The sequence below is a fragment of the Watersipora subatra genome, chromosome 5, assembly GCF_963576615.1.
Source record: "Watersipora subatra chromosome 5, tzWatSuba1.1, whole genome shotgun sequence".
NCBI lineage: Eukaryota > Metazoa > Bryozoa > Gymnolaemata > Cheilostomatida > Watersiporidae > Watersipora > Watersipora subatra.
The window spans coordinates 58,621,293-58,646,563 of record NC_088712.1 but is presented as its reverse complement, the minus strand read 5'-3'; the positions used below and the strand labels follow the sequence as shown (position 1 = coordinate 58,646,563).

General features: G+C 36.2%; 1 protein-coding gene across 1 annotated transcript; it reads right to left on the bottom strand.

Annotated features, from left to right (window-relative positions):
* Positions 1–1,102: 1,102 nt before the first annotated feature.
* Positions 1,103–25,058, bottom strand: LOC137397529 (probable E3 ubiquitin-protein ligase MID2). The gene is made up of 6 exons (XM_068083821.1): positions 25,034–25,058; positions 24,741–24,921; positions 18,973–19,135; positions 17,349–17,634; positions 13,333–13,523; positions 1,103–1,387 (listed from the first exon to the last, which is right to left on the bottom strand). Exons 1-6 carry the CDS (start codon positions 25,056–25,058, stop codon positions 1,103–1,105), a joined length of 1,131 nt encoding a protein of 376 aa, XP_067939922.1.
* Positions 25,059–25,271: the final 213 nt, after the last annotated feature.

Sequence of the window (25,271 nt, the reverse complement as noted above, 5' to 3'; positions counted from 1 at the left end):
TGCTTTGACTTTTACTTGAATTTTACTTGATACCTAGTTTATACTTTTAAAGTAAATTTATAACTTAGATTTATACCTGTCTGGAAACCCAGTTATCAGAGATGACGTGTTGAATTTACTTTTTGAACATTTTTCTGTGTGATGGGTAACAAAAACTAACCACCAAAATGGTTAAAGGTTGACTTGCAACAAAATTCACATTACAGCTATTTGATACCAAAACATTCACCATGTCTTACTCTGCTGTGTTGTAACTGCAAAATATGTGGAAATGCGATTACAAGCTCTTAAAAGCTCCAAAATAAACTGTTAATCACAGCCATTCTGAAACGCCGTAGATTGGAATCAATTTATTTTACTGACGTACCCAAAGGATTTGGTTATTGTTTTGGCATGTGATGTTCTCACGTGAATTTAAAGGCCAATAAAAGGCTCAATACAAAATGCCTCATAGCACTAGTTTATGACAAGCACTTTGGACTTTACCGAAGAGCCTTCATCAAATATAGATGCTCGCTACTTTGCAGTTTTGTTTCGGCTTGGCCTAATCATCTTGCCGTAATCTGATCCTGTGACCAATACTTTCTGCCAAACAGCGCGAATAATTTCTGCAGCATTTTTTGAATACCACAGGTGAGCAACAGGCTTGTCATGTTTATCAGAGAATGATATGCACTCCTTCAAGCTAAGGTTAAAAATTAAAGAAATTTTCATGCTAGGTTTTAAGGTTTCAGTGCTCAAAGTGACGGCAATACAATAATGATGAAATAGATGCGTAAGAACAATAGATATGGTTTTATTGAATGCATGAAGTATATTTGTAAAAATGTGTCAACGAATGAAGTTGCATGAAAGTGTAAACAGAAGCCATCCTATTTAATTATGTCCCATTTGAGTCGTTTTGGAAAGGGATTCTAATCTATGGCAGTTTCGTGATGGCGGCAATTAACTGTTTTTTTTAGCTTTTAAGAGCTTGTAATCACATTTCCACATATTTTGTACCAACAAAACAGCAGAGTAAGGCGTGGTGAGTCTTTTGATACTAAATAACTGTAATGTGAATTTTGTGGCAAATCAACCTTTAAGTAATACTAGTAAAATGTCACCACCGACCTATTCTCAGATCTCTCACATGAGGGAGAGGGCTTGAGCCAAGGTATAGCTTGTTAACCGTTTCTAGAGCAGCTAGCTTGTCTTTTATAGATTTTATCAGCTCAACTCCTGGTGACTCTCTTATGAACATATTCGTTGACTTTATGGCTTCCTCAATCTGCTCTCTTGTCTGTGTCAGGTTCTCGGTGAAGCTAATAATCTTTTTTGTCCAGAGCGTTTCATATTCTTGAATCTCTTTAATCAGCTCCTTCTTTTGCTCCTCGATGAGCTGACACTAGAATAAGCCAGAAGAGATCATTGATTTCATAGCTACTTATTTGAGAACAATTGCATCACTTTGCAGAGTTGGAAGGTAACTATTCAAACTGATTTACATTTCGAAGCTCAATGTCATTTTGTAAAGAAGTTGATGCAAGATGAATGACATCTTGTTTTAAATCTTAACCAAAATAAAACAGTGGGGGGTGGCCACTGGCAAGCTATTTTTTAGAACCCAGTTTGACAAGGAGAAAGGCAGCTGACCAGCAACTCAGCCTAGCAAAACTGAAGGAACGACGGCTCGACCCAACTGAATCAAGAGACCAACGACTTGGCTCAGCCAGCTGAAAGGATGACGACATGGGCCAGCCTGACTGATGGAACAGCAACAGCCAAAACAAGTCAGCAAAAACAAAAAGGACCAGTCACTCTTCAAGTCAGAGGGTGAAGCTCTTCTTCATGCATAAAGATCAACAATCGCAAAGCCAACTCACTCATCACTGGAACTTCAAAGTGACCATTGTTTACATAGTATGGGCTCGAAGTGGCTGGGTCTTATTAGTACGAATAAGTAAAGGGTCACAGCTGATCTGTTACACTAGTTGCATGAGTGTAACAGAAACCGCAAACTAGCAAACCTATGAATGAATTCTTTGACACTGCTTTAGGTGACAGCAGATAAGAAACTCAGGGAGAGCAAGCAGGGTAGTAGCGAAGCATTCTGAGTACCAGTAAAAAATGAGCTGTCTTAAAAAAGGCAGCCAGCCTTCTAAATATCTGCTTGGACAAGGTCATCATGCAATGATTACTGACATAGCCTTAATAAACACTAATCATCTGGTCGACGTATTGAACAGGCTGATGCTAGAGCTGAAGACTCAGATCTCTGTTCATCAGTTTAAAGTACCTCAGTATGCCGATACTTTAGACGTAGAATACTTTATAATTTGTTTCCGAGAGGTAGTTGGGGTCAACCGGTGGACAGAGGCTGCTTCACCTCTGCACCTATGAGAAAAATTAAAAAGAGAGAAAGGGAGTTGTGGTCAGGCTGACTAGGTCGATGCTGTATTTGCTGTGCTCCGGGCTCGGTTTTGCCTGTCTCCCAGGCAGGCTCAAGCAGAACTAAGTACCCATGGGAGGAGAGCCCAGGCTGCCATTCAAGTGCATGCCATAAAGGTGAAACAGTTAGCCGTAGTGGTGTGTGATGGTCTGCCAAAGCTACACCAAACCTACCACCAAAATCAGGCCAATGAAATGTTCAACAACACGCTGAACAACCCTTGACTGCAATGACTCCTACTGGCAGTGCCCACACCCACACTGACCGATGCGGTGCGTGCTGCCAAAGAGTATCTTCAGATAAAAACTGGAGAAAATCAGCACGCATCGGTCAGGGCTGTGAAGATAAGGCCAGCCTAGCAAGTGTCAATGGTAGAAATAACTTTGTAGCCAGCTCACCTTCTTGGTGCTGCAGTAGAAGAAGCAGGTTTAGCAGCAGCAGAACCAGTGCAGTGCCCACAAAAGATGGCTTCACCCAAGACCTTTCCCTTCTCTGCAGGAGCTGTAGAAGCAAAGCCACATCCGACGGGGCTACTCAAGCAAGTAGCTTTTGGATTGGGAACCACCAAAAGCCTCAACAGTTAGGTCAACTACTGGTTGTATGAAAGCCCCCAACTTACAACCCCGTAACCAGACAGTTTGGTCAGTTGACTGGACTAGGAGAGCTAGGTTGGATTCAAGCCAAGAGAATGCTGAAGGCATATGGTGAAACTGGAAGAGGGAGCTCGTGGTTGCCACCCAAAACTATTAGGTAGTTCTGGAAAAGCTTGAATTTAACACCATGAATGCTAGACCAGACCCAACAGAAGGACAGGAGATATGCAGGGAGCCAAAAAAGTTTATTTCTCATTTCCGTTAGCACCCCTCTTCAGTGGAATGTTTTTGCAATTACTAAATAGATTCAATGGTGTAGAAATCATATTCAATGAGTTGCCAAACCTACCATTCCCACTAATAGAAGAAGAATCTTTAGTCTAGGTTTAATAGATGTTAAAGAATTGTCTCCTTTTGCATTAAACATGGTTGGCTCATTATTGAGTGAGTCACAGCCCGTTCCCTTTATTACGAAAGTCAAGGTCAAAACTACGCTAACCGAAGTTTATTTGTTTGTTACACATGCACAGTTTGAGCTTTGGCGGAGCTTGTATAACCCACACAAATAGCTCTAAAGAAGATAATTTAATAAAATTAATTAAAATGCTAGTCAAACACTTAATCACTCCTAGAAAACCAAAAAGTAATTTTTAAAGAGCTTGAATAGTCTCTATCCAATGGTGTGCTTTTAACTCGGCTTCCAGAATAACATACTATCGGAGGCTGACTAACAAAAACAGGATTAAGCTTGCTAGGAAAACTACAGGGAGGTGAGTATTGTTTTAGGTTTGAGGTATTTATCATTCAAACATACATAAATGTATGAGGTGAGAGAATGCGATTTAAAATTAGTTTATAAAATGATTATTATCTGCTTTAATTACAAAATTAATTATATTTAAAATGGAAAAATTCCTGATATAGCATTCTGTACAAAACTGTTGGGGCCACTTCTGTTTAGGGTTCTTGTGTTCTAATTAGGAAATAACTAAATTTGTATCCAGTCAGGTATTAATCACCTTTGTTAGTCAAATAGACAAAGCATGCATTTATTTACTTTGGATTATCCATCTGAAATGCCTGACTGTAATAGTGACTTCCTCAGTCATTTATGTTGTCCTGATATTCATTTAGCCACATGAAATGTGTTGAAAACCTGCTACTCATGATAAACCTTGTCAAGATGAGCCACCAGATGAGACGCAGTTCTGCTGTCTATTTCTCCACAACAAGACATATACTTAAATGTATATGCATGATCTATGAAAAAGGTCATGTACTACTCATGCAAATCAACTTCTCCCAGAGCTGTCCTTTATGTAGTTAAAACTGAAACTGCTGGTATGTCTATCAATCTTGTAAACTACCTTTTGGCATAATTTCTTTAGTTGCCTTGACCATGACAAGTTATTTATATATTATGTTTTGCATTATTTGCAGTTCAGTTTGTACTGGTACGTTACAAATGATTAGAATCGCATCATTCTGAGAGCAGCTACAACCCTTTATCTAGTTTGAACTCTTTCTAGGGATATGCTCAACCATGGCTCAGTGTGAACATCATGAAAATTCTGCGAGTGGTTCACCTGCCTACCTATGCAGGTAGATTGAAGAATGCTTCTACCATCCAACAGAACGCACGTATACTACTACACTTTGATCAATACACAGTTGCTTTAGAGATGGCCTATGATAAAAAAAACTACGACAAGTATATCTACACCCTGTTCGATACATGGCTGTATAAATGGTAAAAATATTGATCAACTTTGTCTCGACAGAATACATCATGAAGATCATCACACACTTGGTACCTATCTGCAAAGGAGCCTACGTTGACTTGTGATTATGAGAAGGCAGACATGTCTGTTGTTGCATACATGTCATGCTGCTGATGACTATTGACAAGTTGTGATTAAATCTTTAGACACAGACATTGTTATCATGGCCATGGTAAGAATATCAAAAGACGACTCTGTTTTTGTATTGGAAAGAGGAACAAGAAGTGGCTATTGAATGTCAGTGCAATGGCAGCTAAGTTCAAAGATTGTCTACCTGAGAGTTTCATAGGTGTACATGCTTTTCTCGGATTTGATGCAAAGTCATTCTGAAAAACTCATCAAAACAAGTATCAGCTGTCAGTGGGCAATGAAATAACTCGGAGAATCATTTAAGTTTCGGAGTAAATTTTTTCTCTCTGTGAGGCCCACATATGCAGACTCTATAGGCAGGAAAACAGTATCCCGGAATATGGTGCAGACATCAACTGGATAAGGTACTGACAGGGTATATGTTTCCAAGTCTGGTGCAAGTCAGCTCCTCCCTCCTTGCCATAAGTTGCTGGGTGAACATTTGCATCATGTCAATTATGTAGCAGCTATGGTATACGAAAAGAGGCAACAAAAAAACTTGTCAATGCACCATTTCCTTCTTTACATGGGTGGATACTAGATAAGGATCACGATGAGTATGTAGTAAAGTGTCATACCAGCATGAGTCAGCAAGTGTCATACCATGCAGTAAAGTATCACACTGCCTGATATTCTGCAAGCAGCTTTATGTGGGTGTCAAAAATCCTGCTGTTGAGGGAACATACCATAAAACTACTATTTGAACACCATGGCGCTTTATTTTTCAACTCTTCCCTATAGTGGCATTCAATCGTTTAATTAGAAGTGGGGCCCAAATAAAGGGTGGCGCTGTATTTTTCAACTAGCTCATCAGAACTTTTAGAAGATAAATTTAACCCTGTTGCAAGCAGAGCAGTGTTAATGTTGCCTATATTTTACACTTTTATTTGGGTGGATCGACATTTTTGCCTCAGCCTTTCAACTAAACCGTTTTTCATATACATCAAAGTATCAGAGCGAGTTAAACAAGAAACTACTTACGTTGATTACAAAATATTAGCGTGGTACTGTTATTAGTTATTTTGATGGTGTCGCTTTCAGAGTTTTAAAGAAAAAACCATAAATCTGGTTTTAAAAACAGACACAAAGTTTTAATTTTTAAATACATTTTTAATATTTTAAAGCTAACATTCACCATAACAATGGCTGCTATTACGTTGTGCAGTGCTCTTGAAGAGTATTCTCATTGTTCATCAAAACACTTTAAAGTCTTCCGGAAAAATTGCAAACCACATTATGGACGAATCTGAAAATGATGGATCGGATTTATACTGTAGTGACTTCACATTAGAATGTCGTTTGGATGATTGCGATGATTGATCTTCTTCGGTACATTCTCACTAAAATCATGGCAACCACTACAGCAACTCAAAAAAGCCAATTGTTATTGATTAGCCGAGTTATTATTAGTACTAACTTGCCGAAAATCTTTCTATTAATCACTTTTTATGATGGGTTTGTATATATCAAAGAATGTCAAAGTGGTGGGCAAATAAAGTTGGCATTCAATTAAGAGGTAGTGTTGTATTTTTCAACCTTTCTTCTATAGTGGTGTTCTATAAGAGGTGGCGTTCAAATCAAAGTGGCATTCAAATAAAGGTTTTCCTGTATTTTCCTGTTTCAAGGCAAAGCCGCCTTACACAGAGCGTTTAAGATGCGTCTACTGCAACAAAATTGAAGCAGCATTAGTCGATGATGCCGGTAGTGAGGATGATGAATAAGAAATCGACATATTGAACAAATAGTTAGAGTGTGCGGAATTTTGAAGTAACCCAGCTAGCTTTGTAAAACTGTTGATATTAGCATTGGTCCTATTAATCATTATTTTCAGTGCTAGCAGCTTTCTTATAATTTTCTATAATTCAACAGTGTCATGTTATAGAACATAATTAAAGTGTTTTGATTTTTTTGTAAAATAAAGCTACTAAACTACGTATATATAGTTCTCAAAGTCGGTATGTAAGTTGTTTCAGCTAAAGCTATTAAAATCTTTTAGAATCAAAATTCTGCATCTTGATGGATTTGAACTTATGGAGATTGCTACCGCAAGTTAAAAATCTAAGAGTTCTTCCACTGAGCCATACAAGACTTTATGTTCTAGGTCGCTATAATAATCCATATATAGCATCTTCAAGCGCTAATTATTTTCGCATTGCGCTCAGGCAATACAATGCCCCTGTTAAGAAATATTTTGTGACCTGAGTATATGCAACACGATGCTTCTTTGTCTTTTTTTCATTAATTTGTTTCGACAATTAACAATAATTTATCTCGAACTTAAAATTTTGCCTTTTGTGTACTGATAATATACGTTATCAAAAGATAAAGTTGCATCATATATTCATTTTGTAGTTTTACATGCTTGCTATTTATTCCCCATCTACATTTAGTCTCTACTAATTTATTCCAGCTGCTCAGAAGACTTTTTCCCAGCTACACTAAGTTTCTTTGATTCTTATGCATTATTCATCATTCATTATTCTTATGATTCTTATTCTTGCTACCGTGCGTTCCACAATCATTAACTACGAACAAAATATTTTTCATTTATTTATTTACAGCTTTTACGTTATTTTTTTCAATTAAAATAACTTCTTCAATCAGTTCTATTTAAAATTATTAAAATATATTAAGTTCTCTTTGTTTATATGAATACTTTTCAATTTTGTTATTTAACAATTATTTTAATATCACTATAGTATATTGACATGCGCAATTTCTTTTTCTCAACAGACGAATATTGCGTTCGTTAGCCACGTATTTTACAAAAGTTTCTATCAGTGCTCGCTTTGTGTATTAGGTTACACATTTTTCCTTCTAAACCCAACCAATAAGTAATTCGTAATTAATTTCGCACTATACGACAAACATTGGTAAGATTACAGTAAGATTACTGTAAGAATTTATCGAGTAAGATTGCATGTATCAGTTATTCTTCACTCTCTTATATTTACATTTATATATATACAGGTTTACATTATCTTATTACATGTACATTTATAAATTTCTTATAACTTTTGAAGTTTATAATACAAGTTTCTAAAGTTTGTTTCATTGTCGTTATTATGTAAACATGCATTTTTAACCATCATTTAAATATTGTGTTTCAAGTTTGAACATTAGTCATTTTTTGTCCCTATTATTATTACTTAGTTTCAAATCTTTCTTATCAATATTAATTTTTCATTCAACCATTTTTAGGGGCAATGTTCTAATAAAATTTTAACCACAAAATACTACCATTTTCGGTCATACTTTTTAATTAATCTGTTAAATGCATGTATTCTTAGATATTACACATTATCTAATGCTGCCTCAAATATATGAGAGCAATTGTTTTTGCTTGATAAGAAATATGAATAAAATTTGTCGCTATTGCCAAGCACTAAAGTGGAAAGACGAAGCTCCAGGCATGTGTTGTGCCAATGGAAAATTCAAAATACCAGCAATTGCTGAACCCCTTAATCCATTGAAATGATTAATGTTTGGAGATAGTTCAGCTTCTCACTACTTTTTTTCTAATATTCGCAAATATAACAATTATTTTCAGATGGCATCTTTTGAATTTTCAAAATAAATTCACGAGTAAGGTTTTATGCCCACTTTTAAAGTATACAAGGACTCATTTATCTTTCACGTGGATTGTTTTTGCCAGCTGAAAATGAAAGCAACAAGTTTTTGCAAACTTTCTTTGTGGGCAATTCTGATGACAAAGTAAATCAAAGATGTCAACATGTCTCAGGTGTCAGGCATAACATTGTCCAAGATTTGCAAAAAATTTTCCATCGCTACGCCAACTACGTTAAAGAATTTAAAACATCGATGGAAAATCTAACAAATGAGTTTAAAAATTGTGATTTGTGCAGATAGGCAACCAGCTGGAAAACATGAATGAAGATATAATGCACCTAAATTAGAGGAACCAGCAAATTTTATTGTAAGACAGGACTTTAATAAGAGAGATATCGTTTTGCACAAGCAACAATCAGGACTTACAAGAGTTTCTGAAACGCATACATCTTACCATGCGCTACAGTACCTAGTCATATACTAGCAAGGACAAGATGGATAAAATCTTACAATTAGATAAGTAGACCCGAACACAGGTAATGAAGTATAAAGGAAGACGGTATCTGCCATGGATTTTTATGCTTTCAGGATGATGATACGAAACACAGGATTAAACCACTTACACAGGCGCAGACACCTGCTCCATCAATTTCTGACAGACATGTACGCAAAAATTGAAAGTGAAAGATTGTCGTATATTAGACATAACCAAAGAGGACTTAGAACTGACAGTTACATTCACCTAAGAGATGCTATACAAAATGATGATGCACAGAACATTGACCAATTAGTCATTCTTCCTTTTTCCTTTACTGGTAGCCCTTGATACATACATAAGTAGGTCCAGGATGCTATGACCTAAATCAGACCGCATGAAAGACCAGATTTCTTTATAACATAAATGTGCAATTCAAAATGGACAGATATAAACGACGATCTCCTAGATGGACAAACAGCTCATGACAGACATGAAATTGTAGCTAGAGCGTTTGGGCTAAATATAAAACTACTGCTCAAATTGCTAACAAAGGGGAAATTTTTTGGAGATGCTCAATGTTTCCTTTATTCAATTTAATGGCAAAAAAGAGACCTGCCTCATTGTCATCTTCTTTGATGGCTGGTAAAAAAAATGCGTTCAATACGGGTCAACTCAATAATATACGCAGAAATTCCAAATAAAGAAGAGGACCCGACTCTGTACAGCATCGTTGCCAAGCAAATGATACATGGACCATGTGACAACCTCCATCGCCTTTGTCTCTGTATGAAAGAGGAAAAATGCACCAAACAATACCCGCGAGAACTTATCCATGACACTCTGATAGCTGATGATGGATATCCACAGCATAGAAGATGAATGCCAGAGATGGGAGGACATTTTGCAAGAATTCAACACGGTAACACAGAAATAGAAATCGACAACAGATGTATTGTGCCATACTGCCTTCTTTTATCTAGAATTTTCAACACCCATCTGAATGTGAAATATTGTCATTCAATTAAATCCATAATAGACATTTGCAAAAACATTCACAAAGGTAGTGATCAAGCAGCTTTTGTAACGGAAAATAACAGGGATGAAGTGGCGACCTTTCAAACTGGTAGATGTATTTCTAACAAGGAGGCTGTTTGGAGAATCTCAGGTTTTCTAATTCATCAGATACATTCTGCAGTAACACACTTTAGCTTACATCTAGAAAATGGATAGTGAGTATACTTCAATGAGGACAACATCGAACAACGTGCACAAGAACCACCAAGGACTACTTTACCGGAATTATTTAAAGCATGCGAAAACGACGAATTTGCACAAGCTCTACTATATCATCAAATGCCTAATTATGACACGTGGACAGCACAGAAAAAGTGGCAATCTAGAAAACAAGAAAAAGTGGTTAAAAACTGATCTCACATACGTGCATCAGGGGAGCTGGGAAAAGTATATACCATTCATCCAACAAACGTAGAGTGTTTTCACTTGCGCATTTTACTACACAAAGTTACGGGACCTACTTTGTTTCAACAGCTTTGAAGTTTTGACAGAACTTTGCTCAACATTTAAATAGGCATGTCTCAAACGAGGAATAGTAGAAGATGACAGACAGTGGCACAACACTCTTCAGGAAGCTTCAGTTTCAAATTCATCCTCTCGGTTGCATAATATTTTTGCTGTTTTTCTTATTAGCTGCAATCTGTCTGATCCTAAACAATTATGGCTAGATCATAGAGAAAGCATAAGTGAAGATGAATCAACTTCAACCACAAATTTTTTTAGATTTTATAAACGAAGATTTTAGATTTCCTAAAAAAGATAACTGATCAAACCAGTTAGTGGTGCCTGCAGCTTCCCCGTGATGTTAGTCTAAAGAAGGATGGAATGTAAAGGTTTTGTATGATATCTATTATAGATATCTAAACACAGTAACCAAACAAAACAAAAGGCTTACCCTCTTCCCTGGATCAACAACAGCTTCAACACTCTGTTCAGCAGCCAATTCTTTAGTACATAAACTTAATTAGTGGTTACTGGTGGGTACCTTTGAATGCTGATGCACAAGACAAGATGGGTTATGCCACTCGCTCTAGCCTTGAGATGTGGACGGTCTTGCTCTTTGGGCTGACACTAGTGCTGGCCAACTTCTAAAGGCTAATGGAGCATGTCTTGCATAGCTTCAATTGAAAAATGCGGTTGCTGTATCTAGAGTAAATCATAGTCATTGCTCATGACTTTGACACATACTTGCGCAGGCTAAAATAGGTGGTCCAATGGCTGAAAGAGGCTGGTTTAAAGTTCAAGCCAGTTCATTTCAAAGTTAAGAGTGCAGGAGTTCAGTGCAAACTCCCGCAGTCTCAGGCCTGTTATTTGGGGCTTCAGCAATGACGAGATGGCTGCAGATCTTGAGCAGTCCAGAACTGGACCATTTCTCAATGAGTCAAAAAGCTGCAAAGATTCCAGCGCATGGTACGATACTACTGCCAATATATCCAGGTGTTACTAGTACGGCCCAGTCATTCAACAGGTGACCAGCAAAGAAAAACATGAAAGTGAGAGAAGACAAACAGGTGACTATTGAGAACCTGCAAGTTAGCATCTCAGTGGTACTCATTCTGGGATAACCCAATTCAAGCCAGCAGTATAGGTTAAACATGGATGCAAGCAAATGTGGTGTAGCAGCAGCGCTGTCCAAAGTGCAAGACAGAGCCAAAAAGGTAATCACCTACAGGAAAATGATGGCATACCAGAGTGGAACTACGGTGCGGCTCGAAGGGTGCTGTTAGCTGTTGTCAAAGTAACCAAGCATTCCTGGTTCTATTTGTATGGCCAGCAATTCTCGTTGCATACAGACCATGCATCTTTGCATGGCCTATGCCATAGGAAAAACTGCCAACCAGGTGACCAGGTAGAATATTCTGGCTGAATATTGATACAGCCTTGAACAGCGAGCGGAGCTGAGCATTGGTGACACTGATGAACTGAGCTGTCATACCGGCAAATACTGCAGACAATAAGAGCTCAGCAAGCTAAAGAATGGTAGACCTACTGGCAAAGATTAGGCAAACCAGGACTCTGGGCATGAATCCCAGAGAAACCTAGAGATCAAGTCAAAGGTCACAAGGATTGCGAGTAAGACGGCAGGCCGTTTGAGCCAACCTGCTCTTAACAAAGCAGATACAAGGGATGGCCCAGAGCTGCCGAGGCCTCATGAAACTTTGTGGCATGGCTTGGGTGGTGACTCAAGGCTGGTTGGAGACCTGATACCATCATGTATGTATGGTGCTCTCCAACAATAAGTAGCTTACTTGAAAATAGTTGGAGTTGAAAACAACAAGCAGCAAAACTTCAAGAATTACTCAAGATAAGATAAAATGAAGTGCTAGAAGCTTGAGTGGCCCTTCAAAGCCAGCCCAGATCACATGCTGCACACCCAGCAGACACATGAAAAACCACCTCGTGGCATACACATGCCTTGGCTCACTCAGGATAGGCGAGACAACTGGTCACTTTTGTGTGGTCTGGTATTAGCATGGGTCTGCCAACAACGACCAGGAGACTAGTCAAAGGTTGCAAGGCATGCCAAACCACGAAGCTCAATAGGGCTAAAATGTTACTGTCAAAAGTGAGATTAGAGCTTCTCATGGCTTCTAATGGAGGAGAGTGTGTGGAGACGTCTGGCGGCATTTTTTCTTTTGACAGCAACCCCGATTTGACAGAGAGAAAGGCAGCCGACCAGCAACTCGGCTCAGCCAGAATAAAGGACTAACAGCTCAACTCAACCGGACCAAGAGAACAACGGCTCAACTTAAGAGGGCTGAAAGACTAACAGCTCGGCCCAAGTGAACCTAAAGACTAATGACCAAGCCCATATGAATAAAAAAGATGACGAGATGGCTCAGCCTGGCTGAAGGCTTAACAAAAACTGCAACAGGCCTGTTTGTAGCTGGCCAGAAAAGAAATGACAAGCCAATACCAAGCCAAAAGGGTAGGCTGCTCTCCATATATAAAGACCCACAAGCATGAAGCCAACTCTCTCATCACCTGACCTTTGATTCAACTGTTGTTAGCATTGTGAACATTTTGCCATGATGTTATTATTGCTATTATTCAGATATACTTAATGTTCTTGAGCTCAAAATGGCTGATTCTTACTAGTGCAGAGAAGTAAAGGGTCACTATGTACTCTTTACAAGTGTTTATCTAATAACAGTTCCAACTATAATTTTGTATTGCCCAAAACTGTCAAAAACATTTCATAGTTTTTGGTAAAAATAACAGTGGTGTTATTAAAAGCTATCCCATGTCAAGACTGAAAATATAACATCCGAATACCTGTTCCTTTGCTTTCTTCTCAACATCAACAATCATCTTTTTACACTTGTCGGGTAAAGTGTCCAGCTGTTTCCAAGACTCTTTGTCAAGTTTCGCACAAGCATCTACCAATGATGATGCAGTTTTCAGCTTCCCTTGACATTCTTTGATTATCTGGGCTCGTATCTCATCCAGAAATAGGAAAATGTGTCCTGCGTAGAAAAAAATTGCTAATGTAAAGAACATTCCTGAGTTAGTGTCAAGTTTAAAAAAACGACAGTTGTAGAATTTTCCCATATATTCATATGATTTTAAACTTTCTTCTCAAAATGAAAGGCAGTCCTCACAGCAATCATTTTATTTAAACAATACTGAAAAAATCTCAATTAACAAAGTCAACATTGAATGAAAACATGATTTTATAGCCACCATAGAAACGGTCAGACTTATTTAACAATTTTCCTAATATAATTTAGCTGATAAATTAGGGAACAGACTATTGTTGTATAGTCTTACGCAGAGAGTTGATAATCACAGTTATAATATATATATATATATATATTCATATATATACATATATATATATTTATATATATACATATATATATATATACATATATATATATATATATGTATATATATAGCAATATATATATATATATATATTCATATATACACATATATATATACATATATATATATATATACATATATATACAGTCAAACATGGATAACTCGAACTTCAGGGGACCGAGCAAAAGTGTTCGAATTATCAGAGCATTCAAGTTATCAGAGCACTGTCACAAGTCCATATATTTACTTATTTATTAGTAGATACATGTACATATACAAACTATAATATAAATCAAAAGCACAAATAGCTTGTTTCAAATTAAATGCTTCTAATGTAAAGTTTAAAACGTTTTCATGAAAAAGTATAGAGATTTTTCTATCACTTGAGATTGGTTTGTTGTTTGAGGTGATGTTATTGCCAGGACGTTTTTCAGATTGACATTGGCAAAACTTGATCGTTGTTGAAATGCTCAAAAGAAAAGACATTTTTTTCTTTTGGGGTTTTACCCACGATCAAGTTTGCCGTTTTTTCTTGAAGTTTATGCAGATTACCTTACTTTACCTGGGATTCGTTAAGAGCAACACTCCGAGGCAGTTCAATTAGAAGTTTTACGAGGTTTTACGGTACATTCTATATCACTCACGCTTTTTTAATAGATACTTATTGAATGTACACACGTATTCTGTGTTTAGGTCAAACGATGAATAGTTTTTTTGTAGCTCAGACAACGTATACGTTTAATTACAAAAATTTTTAAGACGATTTAAACATTCAACATTCCGACGTTGATTCAACACGGAATCAACGTCGGAAAACTATTCATCACGGGCTAGCTGGGTTACGCCACGCACTCAAGGATTTTCGCCACGCACATACAAAACAACATGCGATTTTTGTTTTGTATGTGCGTGGCGAAAATTCTTGCGCGCGTGACCCGGCTAGCCCGTGCTATTCATCGTATCGCAGTATAAATCAAATAACACCAAACTTTTAGAAAAGTCGTTGACAAAAATATTTTGCCGATGGTGGTAATAACGACGCTTATGAATTACGAAAAGATGAAGTTTACCTCTATGGCTTTGAATAAAGTGATTTTCTAAAGCGAAAACAACCGTTTCGGTAGCTGTTGGGCAAAAAAACAGTTCGAATTAACAGTGTTGAGTTCGAGTTATCTATAGCAATTTATCATTACGTGGGAACGGACCAAAGGAAATGTTCGAATTAACCATGTGTTCGAGCTATCCGTGGACGAGTTATCCATGTTTGACTGTATATATATATTTATATATATATATATACATATATATACATATATATATATATAACTTGTTTTATGTATATGTATAGAGCACCCTCAAGATATGACTACCCTGATATACCCTTTATTCACATTACAAAGTGGAGCATGATGATTTTTTCACCTCGCTAATTAAATCTTATTCACCATATGAATTTAACAGCATTTTTGTCAGAGATCAAATTTGGCAGTTGGTGTACTTATTACATACGTCGAAATAACAAAGATGCCGAAATGCTGTATGTCAAAAACATTTTCCCAATGCCTCAAAGGGACACGATGACTGATTTTTCTCAGTTCAGAATTTCTCGTGTGAAAAACGGTAACATTTTCTCCTCAAAACCCGTAACAAAGTTGGAGTTACGATCCCTTAAAACAGAAGGTCTGTGATTAGACAACTTGTCTTAACCTGCTAAAAAAAGTCTACCTTTTAAAAGTATTAACAGAATATCTTCGACAACAGCGTCGCTCGAGATTTCTAGTCGAGTTAGGTTGAAAAAAGTTTTAATCAGGTCGGCTAAAACGACAAGTGAAAAAGAAGACAGAACTGACAGGTGATAAAATTTTAATGATGAAAAGTTGAAATTCAGTAAAATAATTACAAATACATACTAAAACTTAGCTTTACGTGTCTGTGTTTAGTAAGCTAAACTTATGTGAAGTGAATGTTATATGTTTATGTTATAAAAGTTATCAAAGTTTATGTTATACGTACGTCTGTCTTGAATGTAAAAACTCTCTATGGTAATAGCACTGAACATAGCACATTGAAACTCTCTATGGTAATAGCGCTGAACATAGCACATTGTAGCATCTCATTTTAAAATCATAATTGATAAATGCGCTACATATACTAAAGTCACTGTAGGTAACTATAGTTACCAAGATTACCATACTGTTTTGTTACTAATTTTTAATATGTACAGTACTTGTATTAAATTTTGATGATTTTTCTTCGGGGATGTTTGCATTATATATAATTATTATGGTTTTTGTGCCCCTTCATACGATTTTTTCACCATACGATGCCAACCCTGGAACAATATGAAATCGACAGCGAGGGTGCACTTTATATATATTCTGGTGTTTGTTTGTTGTCTGTCTAGCAAAGCTGTATTGCAATACAGTTTTATGAACGAAAGACCCGCTTTGCCGAGAGATTGAACTCAGAGCCTCTAGTTCTGCACACACATACTATCCATTACACATTCATCTTACAATACTATAAAATAATTGTGCAAATAATACTTACTAAATTGACCATCTTTAATGCCAATTGGCTAAAATAGCACGCTTCACACTTCATCTAGCTGGCTTAAAGATCATGATTGGGTGAGATATCACCGTGTCATCTTTTTTATGTCACTAGCTTCAGCATAGCAGGCATGGCTTTTAATATAGTAAAGTTAAGCATTCGTATAATTCAGCTTCAACTTCAATGGATAAAAAAACTTATCAAATTAAATATAAATTTTCTAAGCAAAAACTTACTTTATAGCCCACGCAATGCAATGCATTCATCTAGTGTTATGCATATAGCAGCCAACTGAATATACATGTAAGTCATGAGTAATGCATACCAATAAAGTATTTAATATTTTATCACTATATTTAATATAGTAAAGTTTTAAATACTTTACTAGTAACTTTACTATAACTAGTAAAGTATTTAATACTTTACTAGTTATAACAATAAATCTCATATCTTAACTTTAGATTATGCTGTATAGTAGTTTTTGTACTCATCAAACAGATGATGGCAGGTTTTGATGACAAATGAGGAAATGCTTTCACAGTTCTCTGAATGCATGTACATTAAATCAAAAAAGTTTGTCGGGTGATGGTAATGAATATGTTTGTTATAGACCTTGATATATACTCTTTGTCTATTTGTTTTTAGATAATTAAGACATTCAATTTCTTTTACATACAATTGAAGTTGAGAAGCACATAACCATCGGCTTCACAGACATACAAGACATTCATTTTTTTACCTCTGCAAGCAAGTATGAATACAGAAATGTGATGTATTATTCAAACGATCATAGTATATGTATATGCTAGATGTATATGCCATGTATATGCTTCAACTGTGTCTAGACACACAAAAGAATATAACTATGGAAAATAAGGTTACATGATGTAGATAATATTATACACTCCTACCTCTTTTACACTTGTTAATATATTGTATTGCAGTATCTGTTGAAGACATATACGCGTATCTTTTCATATCTTGCAGTACAACATCAGGATTTGGTACTTTGGGACAGGTTGCCATCTCTCTGCTACACTGTTTACAGTTAAACTGGTAACAGTTTGCACAGGCCATGGTGACAGTTTCATTTTCATGGTGCAGGCAAGTGATGACCTTGTTATACAAACTTGGGTTTTCTGTGTATAGCTGAATGTCTATTGTCTCATGCGTTTCCTCATAATAGCCATCGTGGAACTACAAACATAAGCAAGCTGTTGAATAATCTAGGACCTTATGATACGACACATGTACACTTGCTGGTGAGCTATTGTTGAAATTCAATCAATGTTTGTGTAAATGAATACCTCTATTGATAATACCGGCAATAACCTTTATGTACGTTTTGTACATTGTAGGCTTTGTTTATTTCTAGTTGATCATAATTGTTGCAAGCTCAAAACAAATATTTCGGTTTATTCAGAAGATTCTAACTGGACATAATAAAAAAGAATGTACTTGTCAAAAATAAAAAATAATTGAATGAGTTATTTGTTGACTTAGTACGTGATTCAGATGCAATCAACTCAAGTAAAAACCAATTCATATTCTTCCAAATAAACAGATGTAGTGATGAGGAAATATACTCATACATTGACTTGAAAAACAGCTTAGCTATTTTATTTATGAAAGTTATATATAACACAGAAACAAATAAACGAGACAACCCTTCCCAACTGTAAGTCATGGTTCGGCTCTTAATAATTTACAATTTTTTTGTATAAAGCTCGAGCCTTTTCTCGTTGAACCACCTACCAACACAAAATTTCGACCCTTTTCTCGTTGAACCACCTACCAACACAAAATGTCGACCCTTTTCCCGTTGAACCACCTACCAACACAAAATGTCGACCCTTTTCCCGTTGTACCACTTACCAACAAAAAAGCAGTAAACGTGCCCAGATGTTGCCAAGATTGACTTGCCTTTTGATCCTTGATTGATGCTGTGATTATACATGTATTTAGTGAATACATGTAAAGTCTTGTGATTATATTTAGAAAAAACACCCCAGACATAAAGCTGATTAAAAATAATTTCATTGCCTCTAATCTATTTGTAGTTAATTTTCCTCTACTGTACTTGATAGTTAAGAATTCAGGAAATAGTCTGTGATACCCATTTTGTTTTTATAGCATGGTTTGTTATATCAATTTTATAGCATCCACTAGTCTGGTTCACCTACGATTAAGTTTATAATAAAATGTACATGAAAATCATTAGCAAGTCCCAGAATGAATAAGGCTGAAATGGGTCTGGCATAATTTACTCAAACACTTGCAACCATTCTATATGTTTGAGCTAGTATATCTAAACTGACATGAAAACCTCTAATTGAGATTATTTGCTCATTTCGTTTATAATCAGTATAATTTTAATAAAAACTTTTAAGCAAAAGCCAAAGAATATGCTGAAGTATCTTGAAGCTGTATTAGCTAAACACGGCACTTTCTGAATAGTTCTAAGACAAGTGTAGGGTTTAATGAAGTCCATCAGCGAACTGATTAAAAAACTCACATCCGGTTTTTAGATCTCACCGTTAGATGTCTCGCACAGATTTTTTCTCCACAGTCACTGCAGTATTTGACAGCAGATTTATCATGGCATCTGTCACAAAGCAACAAAACGTCTGGAGAAGGAGTACCGTCAATTGCTGCCGCAAGTGATTGTACATCATCAATATCACAACTATGCACTTTTCTAAAAAAAAAGAATTAGAGCTCGTAGAAGCATTATATGTATATTTTAAATTAAAAAAATTTATCATATCCAAGCTTATAGGTACAATTAAATCATTTAAAATGTAGAAAAACTTGATTATAATTTTTATTGGAAGATTTATGTTGGGCATGTATTGCGAACCTAATATGAATCGTTTAAAAATGTTCTTTTGTGAGTTTCAAGTTTTTTTTAACAAGGTACAGAGAGTACATCACTCAAAACAGTGAACAATATATCTTACCTGTTATATGTTGTTTTATAACTCTGATTGAGGTAATAAGTGCATAATAAAATAATGAAGATTAATCAGGTGATCGATTGTGCAGAGCAAACACGTAAATATATTAGTTTATCATTCTAATATTTTTATTTTAACAATATACCAGTGGTGAACATGACAGAAAAACAGGTGTATTAGTGACCAGCTTTGTAATTAAATAAAAAAAATACTGGCTCTCAAAATTTAGCTTTGAAGAACTAAAGGAAATAAAGGCCACAACTCTTTTTGATAAGTCAAAGGCTTGAAATTACTTAGAAGTTGTTAGTTATCACTAATAAGATTAAACGGTTATGCATAAAATATGCTACGCATGCAAGAGTTCTGACTATTTCAACGAAGACTGCTAAAAAGTTATGAATGAGTGGGTTAAAAGTTGAAATAAGAATTGTTAAGAACAATCCTTCAAAGGCTATTAACGTGGCTCAAATAAGCAAGTATGATTAAGAAAATTTCATCGAAGTGATGTCTTCTAAACAAGAAATTGAAGTGGACAGGTATGTTTTGAGCGCTGCCAAAGCAACAGCTAGCTAAAAGCAAAATATTTGCAAACACATAAAACAGATAATTTAGAAAACTGATTAACATACTCTTAGACATATACGCCAAATTCAACGCTGCTTATATTCTGTCCCTGGCAAAAATTGAGACTTGGTAAGAAAAATATTTAGCATGGAAAATAATATGATAAATTTGTTAAAAAACCTTCAAATTAAAGTGTGTGCTTGCTTCAGGATGTTGATAAACAGTATAGTATTGAACCTGCTTAGTATATGGGGCAGATAATTTATTAGTAGAAGAACAAAATAAAGATAAAGGTATTTCAATATTTTTGAGGTGCTGTTGGATAACCACGAAGAACGACACAGCCTGCATCATGGGTATGGTTGTCGGTGAATAAACTGGCAACACCAGTTTGAATTTTGGGGCGAATCTGGGCATCCTGCTGAAATGAAATAAATACCCAGCAAAAACCGACTAGACTTCCCAGAAAGTGTATCATTGACTAAACTTTCCAGAAAGTGTGCCATGGCTAAACTCAGAAGCAGGCATAGACCAACTTATCGTCAGAGTTGGCAAGGAGTTATCGGATATCAAGGTCTAGGAAGATGTAACTCTAATGGTAAACTTCTACATGCTCAGAGCATAATATTTCTATCAATAACACCATCTTCAAACACAAGGATCATCATAAGACAATATGCATGCATCCAAGGTCCATGCATTATAACCTGCTAAACAGTTTGATTACAAAACAAGTAGACCTATGAAGTGTTTGGGAACCCATCTTTACAGAGGTGCTGACTGCTGTACAGACCAGAATATAGTCTGTTCTAGGGTAACAATCAAAATAAAAAAACATGGGAAGACTCGGCCGAAACCACTGGAAAACAACAAGATTCAATAAAGCCTAGATGAGAAAATAAATAAAAAGTTAGATGAAGAGAGGGTGATGGGGAGACCATCAGCAATGGAATAATGTAAAAAGTTTGGCATTTAATGCAGCATATAAGGTACTGGGCAGACCACCCAGGAGATGCTAAGATTGGTCCAGAGAGGATGGTATGAAGTTAAGCCAGCTGCTTAAAGAGGGAAATGTTGCATGGAGTCGGTGGCGCCAATGTTTTCATGTTACACCAGAGCAAACCAGGTAAATTTTTTACCAGAGAAGAAAAAATGCCAGTTATACACCAGAAAACTGAAGTCAGATTGGTGAGAGAAAAAAACAAGGAAGTTACAGTCTGCTGTCAAACACATACCGCTGTAGCGAGCATTTACATCTGATAAGGGCTTTCCGGTAGAACCCGAAGTGTTTGTCGTAAACTAGTGCTACAAGACGTTTTATATTGAGCCTTTTATTGGCTTTCATTTCACGTCGTAACATCACGTGTCAAAACAATAACCACGTCGAGTACGTCATCAAAATAAAAGATTCCAACCTACGGCCGTTTTTTTACCTGTTCATTTTTGAACATTTAAGAGCTTGTAATCACATTTCCATATATTTTAAACCTACAACACAGCAGAGTAAGACATGGTGAACCTTTTGATAGCCAAATAACTGCAATGTAAATTTTGTTGCAAGCCAACCTTTAACGAAAGAAAACAGAGCAGCTGGACGATTTGGGATCTAAGCAGAGGCATGAACATACTGGTTGTCAGTGGCTACAAAATATATATAGGAGAAGTAATAGATGCCACAGGATTGTAAAGATGCTAACGCCACACATATAATTAAGAACAGAGATTGTACGAACTGTGGAACTATTGAGGCAATTCTTTTCAATCGATGGAAAGGTTATAGCTGTGTAAGACTCAACAGAAACAATAAAATAATATCAGCAAATGTACTGGCTGAGATACAATGTGCATTTTGCGAAGGATGTAGTACAATAGATGTGGTGTTCAGCCCCACTAAGTACAAGACAAATGTTTAGAGCAAAACATGTCTTTGTACAATGTGCTGTTGACTTTACCTAGGCTTTTGATGCAATTTCAAGGCAAAGTTTTTGAATAGTTTTGAAGAAATTAAGGTTCACTGACAAGATGATAAACCTGATAAGATCTTTACATGATGGAATGCCGGCTCAAGTAGTCCAGGTCCATCATGCTTCATAGAATTTCTCTGTTAGAAAATGGTGTCAAGCAAAGCTGTGCCTTGGTTCCATCTCTTTTTACTATATCTTGTTGCTATGCTCAAATTTGTTTTTAAAAACAACAGTGAAGAAGTCTACACCGAAACGAGGCACAGCCCCAACTTCTTCAGAGTATCTCAGATCAAAATTCCTTGTCGAAGTGTTGATGATCTAGGGTGACAGTGCCTTGGTTGCTCACTCGGCTGAGATCATGCTACTGCTTATAGATCCATTCGTAAGCGCAACATTAAAATTCAACCTGAAGATAAACATAAAAAAAAACGGAATGTCTATATCAACTTTTAAAGCTTATACATCCACCACCTGATCTAACAGATATCCTATTAGACATCAAGCTGCTCACTCTCTGTGCAGATTTACTACTCTCTGTGCAGACTGTACTACTCTCTGAGTAGTACAGTATCCAGCTGCGCCAAATTGATAAAGAACTCAGTCACAGAATTGGAACTACCAATGCTTCCTTATTTGAAATTATACAAGTCCATACAATTATGTATTACATGGAACTGAAATCTGGGCAGTGTATCAAACGCAGGTAAAGAGACTGCGTGCAGTAATGATGAAACAACTACACAGCATGATGAATCTCACCTGGAAAGATAAAGGCAAAAACCCCGAAAACCTGAGACAGGATGGCATACATAACATACATTATGATAGAAAAAGCCTAAGATGGTTTGGTCATGTCCACAGGAATAGTCATGAGCAATAACCAAGACCATTATTATATTTACTAAGAATTCCCTTGTCGTACAGCCCTCGACCAAAGTAATAATGGAAAAAAAGGATAGTGCTGGTTGTTGAAAAAGTAGTTACAAAAGTTCAGAATTCTACAAAAGTAGAATTCTTAAATTAGATGTTGTAGGCTTCACCTACATTATCTACTAAAGAATTATCTGAATCAGATGAGTTGTTGTTGTTATTTTGAGTAGCGTGTTGTTCAACATTAGCATTTGATGTTGATGGTTGCTGTGAGGACCTTCTATTTCTCCTCCTCCGTAATGATTGAGAAACACGTGGACGGCCAGTGCGACGACATGGTGTTCTGGGAGGTTGTATGTTCATGGTAGTTGTCAAGTTGTTTTGAAATGAAATTCAAAAGGTCAATTAGACAAAACAAAAAGCTGTATAAAAATCAGACCTAATCTACTACTATCTCAAACCTATTTTTTACAACAATGAAATAAATACAAATTCATGCTGTAGGCCTAACCTACTGTACGTAATTTAACTACCAACAGCAATAATAAAATATGTTTATTATATCTCTGAAATGCAATATTAAAAGTAAAATGGCAAGCTGCCGTGTAATATACACAGTTTGAAAGTTGTGTTGGAAAGTTGGTTGTGTTGAATGTAGAATGATTTTGACAGCGATATGTAACGGAAAGCAAGCATTAGCATTAACGCGTCTGGAAGTTTTCTGCTAACTGGAGTAAAATAAAGAAATGTTCTTGTCACAAAGGGGCATTGTAGTTTGACCCTAGCTTGTAGATAAGATGTAAAGAAATCTGGCTAATGTTTTAAATAATTTAAAGAAACCTTTAGTAATTGGACAAAAAACATAGGCTGATACACTGTGTACCAAATTTTCGTACCTGTAAATCGGTCTATGCCTCAAACGGTCTGCATTAATTAAAGAAACCTTCGGCAATTAGACGATACAAGCATTATATACTTCGATGTTGTAACTTCTAATGATTATCCATATAATTAAATATTATATTAATTTTTTTATAAAATCAAATAATTAATTCGAATAATAAAATCGGCAAAAAAGAAACGATAACTTTTTAGTACTTTACGTTAATTACAGAAACCTTTGGTAATTAGACAATGCTATAGACTGGTGAAATGTGCACGTTTTTTTCATGAACTGCGCACGACTTAATAGTTCTACTATTTGTCGCACGGCCTTATTGGCATTTTGTTGGCCGGTCTTAATTTGTATTAAAACAAGTTTGTCAAGTTTTTATCGCGATTTTTGGCCAAATTAATCTGTCTATTTATGCATAATCTGATCAGATGGGTTAGTTTTAGGGTCTTGCGGTAACCTTTCAAAGACTTGGTAACATATTTAAATATGTTTATGTGTTTTGTATCGTTATTATATTTAAATGACTCCACACAAAAATGGTAAAATTTGTTGATGAGATTTCGGTACAAGGGTTTGCGACAGCCGTTAATGAATTAATGAATACTTTTCGAGAGTTGTGTGCACATGTACACTTATCATAAATCCTCCAAACCAATCGCTTCGCTCATGTTTGGTCGTGGGACAACTCTATGAAAGAAATAGGAATCAGAGCAGACCCAGCCTGAGATAGAAAGGTGTAGCAAAGCATAGCATGAAGTTGGGGAGCTAAACCCAAACAGACAGCTCATATTATAGCAAATACCTCAAGTTCTTCCAAGTTCAAATCTTAACATTGAGCAGTAATGTGTTCAGCGAAACAGAATGTGTGTTATATTTGATTTGTAATAGAAGACAGCTTTTGAGGGGTTGTTACATCTTAAACTATCATCCAAAAAGTGAGAGAAATAGGCTTACGAAGCTTGCTGTTTGTAACCTTGTTAGAACTTGTACAATGAGAAGATCGTTCAAACGATTTCAAATGAACTAGGCCAACACAGCGTAGAGACTACTCACCCACATGTAGAACACTTTATGTTAGTCAAACCACTACTAGCATGGGCCTCCTTTAAACAGCTGAAACAAAATGTATGACCACAGGCTAAGTTTCTAGGATCTCGGTCTTTGTTCATAGCCTGCATGCAATATCCACAACTTTTGCTATCCTCATCACCATCGTGAGCCCTTTTCCTGCTCTCTGAAATAGAAAGTTTCATTTGGTGTACACAAGAAGAACTGATGGCATCTCATGAATCTTTGGCTCCAAAAGCTGCTGTTAAAAATAATCCTACAATTGGATGTTCTATTACCTTTTTTGTCAGCTCCAGTATCCATGTTCAACGAGCTACCTGCTGTTTGTGTGAATAGAAATTAAGTCCAGTCGGCACAAAGCTTGACATACAATATGCATCAAAAGCACCGATACATTGTTTAGATCACCTCACTTTCATGACTGGCAAACAATCATATTGATCTAATCGATTCTTCAAAATGAATACCCTATTAAACTAATAGAGAGCTTTTTAAAGTAAATTTTTCTAAGGCTTT